Below are 7,503 nucleotides of genomic sequence, written 5' to 3' on the forward strand. Positions count from 1 at the left end.
AAAAAAAAAAAAGTATAATACAAAGATTTTCATGAAACTGTTTAGATCTTCTAATAACATGGTCTGTGTTGTGCAGTCCAGTATAGTAGCCACTAGCCATACATGGCTGTGAATTACTTGTAATGTGGCTAGTGTGACTGAAGAACTGAACTACTTTGACTTTAGTTTACTTAAAATAGGCCCATGTGCCTTACTGGGCAGCTCCAGAGTATGAAAAGAAAGTACTTCTATTTAATTGCTTTTTGAAGACCTGTGTGGAGTGCCAAAAGATGTTTAATGCAATGAAATATTTTTTTAATAGTAATGCTTTGTTTTCTTGTAGAGCTCCCTTCCTTACTTCCTATAGTTGATGTCGCTGAAGCCTTGCTCCATGTTAGAAATGGTGCCTGGTTCTTGTGTCTCTTGGTGGCCAATGTTCCTGATAGTTTTAATGAAGGTAAATATAATTAAGAAAAGTAGGATATTGGAAGAGGTTTGCTTGGGCATATATAGAATCTAATTTTTTGAGCTAAGAAGAAAGATTTATGAGATTTTACTTGAGATTTTATCTTTTGAAAGCTTATTAGAACAGATTTATTGTAGAAATATTGAGTTTAGAGATTTAAAAATTGGTATTGACATTGCAATCTAATCATAGTTGAGTGTGTGGCAAAAATAATTTTTTTTGCTATTAGTCAGCAGTGCTATAATATGACAGTATAAAGTACCAAGAAACTAAGACACCATCTTTTTGCTCAGGGAGCAAAGGGGAAGAGGTACATCCATGAAGTGGCCAGAGAGAAATATTAGATATGTATAATCAGAAATACCAACTGTGAGACTGTGGTTAAGCCATATTGCTGTTAGTCTGCAGAAAAGTATAGGGTAGGAATTGAGAAAAAGCAAGTCAAAATTTTCACCTTTATTGTATACTTGTAGTGATTGAAGATTATTGTTTGGGTATGGGTGATACAAAAATAGAAATAGCATTTGTTAAGCAAGGTAAATTGTGAATTGGGAGCTGGGAGGGGTAGAAGCACTGGATCTGGGGTTGTAATTCCTGACTTGTCACTCATTGTGTGATCTCCATCAAGATACTTAACTTCTGGCTCAGTGCCTGTAGCTCAGTGGCTAGGGTGCCAGCCATATACACTGGGGCTGGAGGGTTTGAACCCAGCCAGGGCCTGCCACACAACAATGACAACTACAACAAAAAAATAGCTGGTGTTGTGGTGGGTGCCTGTAATCCCAGCTACTTGGGAGGCTGAGGCAAGAGAATGGCTTAAGCCCCAGAGTTAGAGGTTGCTGTGAGCTGTGACGCCATGGCACTCTACTGAGGACAACATAGTGAGACTCCAAAAAAAAGATACTTCTTACTTTTTTTTTTTTTTTTTCCGCAGTTTTTGGCCGGGGCTGGGTTTGAACCCACCACCTCCGGCATATGGGACCGGTGCCCTACTCCTTTGAGCCACAGGCACTGCCCACTTTTTTTTTTTTTTTTTAAGAGACAGAGTCTTACTCTGTCACCCTGGGTGGAATGCTATGACATCACAGCTGACGGCAACCTCCAGCTCTGGGGTTTAGGTGATTCTCTTACCTCAGCCTCCTGAGTAGCTGGGACTATAGGTGCCTGCCACAACACCCGTCTATTTTTTGTTGCAGTTTGGCTGGGGCTGGGTTTGAACCTGTTACCCTTGGTATATGGGGCTGGTGCCCTACTCGCTGAGCCACAAGTGCTGCCCAACTTCTCATCTGTTAAATGGAGATATTGATGATACAATTTCCCTTACTTTTCTAATAAAGTTACTGGATATCTTTGTAAATAGTTCTTTGTAAACTGTGTCCCAGCTGATTTTCTGCCAATTTGCCCTTTCAGTTACTGAGAGAGAGGAACATTGATGCCTCCAAATATAATTGTGGATTTGTCTATTTTCCTTTTCTTTCAGTTTTTGCTTCATGTAATTTGAAGTTCTGGTACTTGGGTCATGTATATTTGGGATTGTTAAATCTTTCTGATGAATTCAACTTTTTTCCTCACTATGAAATACACTTCTTTATCTAGTAATATTCCTTCTTTTGAAGCCTGTCTACTTTATCTGATAAGTACAGCCATGTCATCATTCTTATGTGTTCAGTTAGTGTTTGCATGGCATATATATTTCTTCATTTTTAATCCAACAGTTTATTTAAGGTGGATTTCTTGTGGGCAGGAATATTTGGGTCTTATTTTTGGTAATCTTGTGTCAGTCTCAGTCATTTAGTTGGAGTGTGTAGACCACATATGTAGACCATGTAGTGTGATTATTGTGGTGTTAGGGTTAAGTCTGTCACTTTATTATTTGTTTTCTATTTGTTCCTTTTTTTCTCTTGTCCTTTGTGCTGCTGTGGTCTTAATAGCTTTTACTCCTACATGTGTTATAAACCTTACAGTACATTGTTATTACCTTTGCTCTAAACATTTAGATTGTAAATTCTAAAAGGAGAGGGGGAAAAAGTCTTTCCTTATCCCTGTATTTACCATTTTTGGTGCTTTTCATTCCTTTATTTAGCTCTACATTTCCATCAGGTATAGTTTCTCCTTAGCTTGAAGAACTTCATTTCTTTTCTTTTCTTTTAGAAATGAGGTTTCATGTTGCCCAGGTTGGTCCCAAACTCTCTGGCTTGAGTGATCTTCCTGCCCCGAGTGATCATCCTCCCTCAGCCTCTTGAGTAGCTGGCATTACAGGTGCATGTTACTGTGGCCAGCTTTATTTTATATTTTTATTAGGTTTTTTATTGAGATAGTCTCACTTTGTCACCTTTGGTAGAGTGCTGTAACGTCATAGCTCACAGCAACCTCAAACTCTTGGGGTCAAGAGATTCTTTTGCCTCAGCCTCCCTAGTAGCTGGGACTACAGGCACCCACCGCAATGCTCAGCTGTTTTTTTTTTGGTTTGGCATGCCTGGCCAGCTTCGAACCCACCAGCCCTAGAGCATGTGGCTGGTGCCCAATCGCTGAGCTATGGGCACCCAACCTCAGCTTTATTTTTTGCTGGCAGCAGATTTTCCTAGCTCTTTTGATGTGGAAAAAACCTCAGTTTTTTTTTTTTTTTTTGAGACAGAACCTCAGGCTGTTCCCCTGGGTAGAGTGCTATAGCATCACAGCTCACAGCAACCTCCAGCTCGTGGGCTCAAGTGAGTCTCCTGCCTCTGCCTCCCAAGTAGCTGGGACTACAGGCATCCACCACAAAGCCCCACCATTTTTTGGTTGCAGCCATCGTTGTTGTTTGGCAGGCCAGGCTGGATTTGAACCCGCCACCTTAGGTGTATGTGACTGGCGCCTTAGCCACTTGAGCCACAGGCGCCAAGCCAAAAAAAACCCCTCAGGTTTGAAAGGTATTTTCACTGGGCATAAAGTTTTAAGGTGACATTTTCTTTTAGCTATTTAAATTCTGTTGTGTACAGTAATTTTTATCTCTGTTCCTGTATAACATTATTCCCCCCTCTCTGGCTACTTTTTTTTTTATTTCTTCTGACTACTGTTAAGATTTTCTCTTTATCAACAGTTTTCAGAAATTTGATTATGATGTCTCTTGGTATGATTTTTTTTTTAATATTTGTCTGCTTGGGGTTAATTGAGCATCTGGGTTTATAGTTTTCATTAAATTGGGGGAAATTTCTTCAAATTTATTTTTGTCTTTTACTCCTTTATCTCTCTGAGGCTATAATTGCAGGTATGTTTGTGATATTGTTGCACAGGTTACTATTTGTTTTGCAGTGTTTTTAGGTTCCCTGATCTTTTTCTCCTGTAGTGTCTATTCTGCATAAATTACTAGTTCTCAATGCTGAACAAAATGGTTTATATCGTCTTAGTTTGTAGGGGCCTGATTAAAAATGGAGAACGACAAGATGAAGAAAGTCTTGGAGGAAGGCGCAGGACAGATGCCTTACGCTTCTTGTGTAAAATGAATCCTTCTCAGGCCCTCAAGGTCCGAGGCATGGTGGTAAGAGATGATATTGTTTTTATGAGACAGAGGCCTCTATATTAGGGCTAAGAACTATTCCAAGATGGTTTTAGCATCTTGTTGAGATTCAGAATTTTAAATATATACTGGATGTATTATTTTCCTTTTGGTTCTTATGTTTTGTGAGATTTCTTCCTCTAAACATTAGATAGTTTAGATTTTGGAGCTTTCTGGCCCATTTCCATAAGATTCTGAATTCAATTTATTTTCCTTGCTGTGTTAGGTGGAAGAGTGCCACTTGCCAGGCCTTGGTGTGGCTTTGACATTGGATCATACTAAAAATGAAGCTTGTGAAGATGGAGTGAGTGACTTGGTTTGTTTTGTTAGTGGTTTGCTTCTTGGAACAAATGCCAAAGTCCGGACTTGGTTTGGAACTTTTATCCGTAATGGACAGCAGGTGAGGGTTATATATCTCTATAGGTCAAGGATCAGGATATTTTAGCAATTAACTAAAAGATGAAGAAACACTTTTGGAATGATGTCATTAGATCAGCAGTTTTCAAACTTTGTAGTTTCAGGGACCTCCTCACATTTTTATAAATCACTGAGTATTCTAACGGGCTTTCATTTATGTGACTACTTTTTGCTATTGATATTTACCACATTAGAAATTAAAATTGAGTATTTTGAAATATTTATTTAGTTAATTTAGAAATAACAACATCTGGGCATGATGGTACACACTTGTAGTTACAGTTACCTGGGAGGCTAAGGCAGGAGGATCACTTGAATTCTGGAATATGAGGCTGTGGTATGCCTGTTCATGCCTATTGCATTCCATTTGGGCAACATAGTGAGACCCTGTCTTGGAAAAAAAAAATGATAAAAACAGTAACCATGTTGCCTCAGTGCCTGTAGCACAGTGGTTACTGTGCTGGCCACATGTAACAAGGGTTGTGGGTTTGAACCTGGGTCAGGCCAGCTAAACAACAGTGACAACTGCAACACAAAATAGCTGGGTGTTGTGGTGGGCATCTGTAGTCCCAGCTGCTTGGGAGGCTGAGGCAAGAGAATTGCTTAAGCCCAAGAGTTTGAAGTTGTTGTGAGCTGTGACACCATAGCACTGTACTGAGGGCGACATAGTAAGACTCTGTCTCAAAAAAGAAAAAACAAAAAAAAGGCAACAAACAAACAAACAAAATAACCCATGTTAAATGTGAATATAACTTTTCTTTTTTTTTTTTTTTTTTTTGAGAGAGTCTCACTTTGTCACCCTCAGTAGGTTGCTATGACGCCACAGCTCATAGCAACCTCAAACTCTTGGGCTCAAGTGATCTTCTTGCCTCCCAAGTAGCTGGGACTACAGGTGCCCGCCACCATACCCGGCTGTTTTTTTACAGACAGGGTCTTTCTCTTGCCCAGTCTGGTCACCAACTCCTGAACTCAAGCAGTACCCCCTCCCTTGGTGTCCCAGAGTGCTAGGATTCCAGGCGTGAGCCACTGCTCCTGTTGTACATATTTTTAATGAAAAATAACTATTTTCCCAAACAAAAAAAATATAATGAATGGTATTATTTTATTACATTTTTTCCCCAAATCTCTTCAACGTCTGGCTTGATAGAAGCCTTTAGAAAATTGCACTGTATACTTGTGAGTGAATGAGATAGAAAAAGGCAGAAAATGTTTTAGTATTATTATTATCATCATTTTGAGAGAGTCTCACTCTGTCACTCTGGATAGAGTTCTGTGGTGTCATAGCTCATAGCAACCTCAAACTCTTTAGGTTTGAGCAATCCTCTTGCCTCAGCCTCCTGAGTAGCTGGGACTGTAAGTACCTGCCACGACACCCAGCTAGCTTTTCTAGTTTTGGCAGAGATGGGGCATCTCTTTTGCTCAGGCTGGTCTTGTGCTCCTGAGCTTAAGTAGTCCACCCACCTAAGCCTCCCAGAGTGCTATAGCTGTGAGTCACTGTGCCGGCCATGTCTTAATATTATTAGGGAAATATTTTTGTCTTCTAAAGTCCCTGCAAGAGTCTTAGGAATCTCCAGGGTTCTACCTCATATTCCTAAGAACTGCTGCATTAGGTAAGCAAAATAAATAATTGTTATATTCTGAAATTTTAATATACATATCTATATATATTATTTATTGTGGTAAAATATACATAAAATTTGCCATTAAATCTGTGGTTCTCAACCTTCCTAACGCCGCGATGTATTTTCATTGTTACAGAGGAAGGGGGTTGTGACACACAGGTTGAGAACCTCTGCATTAAATCTTTTTTGTTTATTTGTTTTATGTTTTAGGACAGGATATCACTCTGTTGCCTCAACTAGAGTGCAGTGGTGTCATAGCTCACTCACTGCAGTCTCAGATTCCTGGGCTCAAGTGATCCTCTTGCCTTGCCATTCAAAGTGTTAGGATTACAGGTCTAAGCCTCTAGGCCCAGCCACGTTTTGCTTTCAAAAAGAACTTAGCATTTATTGTGTGCTTTATGTATTAGGCACTGTGCTAAACACTTGACATACCAATCTTGTTTCTAACTGTCCTTCGTATGCAATTAACTTCTCTTCTTTATTTTTAAAATTTATTTATTTTTTTTATTTTTTGAGACAGAGTCTTAACTTTGTTACCCTCCTGTACAGTATCATGGCTTCACAGCTCATAGCAATTTCAGACTCCTGGGGTCAAGCAGTTTCTCTTGCCTCAGCCTCCTGAGTAGCTGGAATTACAGGCACCGCCACAATGCCTGGCTATTTTTAGAGTCTGGGTCTTGGTTTTGCTCAGGCTCGTCTCAAACTCGTGAGCTCAGATGATCTGCCTGCCTTGGCCTCCTAGAGTGCTGGGATTACAGGTATGAGCCACTATGCCCATCCTAAACTTTTCTTCTTTAAACTTACTGTTATTATTATTATTATTATTTTTGAGACAGAGTCTCACTATGTCACCCTTGGTAGCGTGCCATGGTGTCACAGCTCACAGCAACTTCCAACTCCTGGGCTTAAGAGATCCTCATGCCTCAGCCTCCCAAGTAGCTGGGACTACAGGCACCCACCACAATGCCCAGCTATTTTTTTGTTGCAGTTGTTTAGCTGGCCCAGGCTGAGTTTGAACCCGCCAGCTTTGGTGTATGTGGCTGGTGCCGTAACCACTATGCTACGGGCACCAAGCCACTTACTGTTACTATTAAAGCAAGTTTATCATATTTTACTTGGAAACCCTCTAAAGATAAGAATTAACAAACAAAACATTTGTATAGCCCTTGATAGTTAAGAACTGCTTTTATATGTATTATCTTTGTTCATTTGCGTACTTAGACATTGAAAGCTTGCTACACCTCATGCACAGTGTTAGGCCTTGTTGAGTGAAAAATGACTAAGACATTACTCCTGCCTTGAGAACTCTGGGGGTTAGACGCTTTTTAGTTTTTATTTTTTTAGAGACAGAGTTTCACTTTGTTGCCCTCAGTAGAGTGCTGTGGCATCCCAGCTCACAGCAACCTCCAGCTCTTGGGCTTAGGTGATTCTCTTGCCTCAGCCTCCTGAGTAGCTGGGACTACAGGTGCCCACCACAACACTGG

At 40.2% G+C, this 7,503-nt stretch overlaps 1 protein-coding gene across 1 annotated transcript in view; it reads left to right on the plus strand.

The window, feature by feature from the left end:
• The window catches only part of INTS2 (integrator complex subunit 2), a 62,528-nt gene that overhangs the window by 8,447 nt on the left and 46,578 nt on the right, over nt 1-7,503 (plus strand). Inside the window, exons 4-6 of the mRNA XM_023516601.1 lie at nt 323-436; nt 3,832-3,962; nt 4,207-4,380. Coding sequence (XP_023372369.1) covers nt 323-436; nt 3,832-3,962; nt 4,207-4,380 — 419 coding nt within the window. The remainder of the gene's footprint in view (nt 1-322; nt 437-3,831; nt 3,963-4,206; nt 4,381-7,503) is intronic.

Source organism: Otolemur garnettii, unplaced genomic scaffold, assembly GCF_000181295.1.
Source record: "Otolemur garnettii isolate 467f Iridium unplaced genomic scaffold, OtoGar3 scaffold00094, whole genome shotgun sequence".
NCBI classification, from domain to species: Eukaryota; Metazoa; Chordata; class Mammalia; order Primates; family Galagidae; genus Otolemur; species Otolemur garnettii.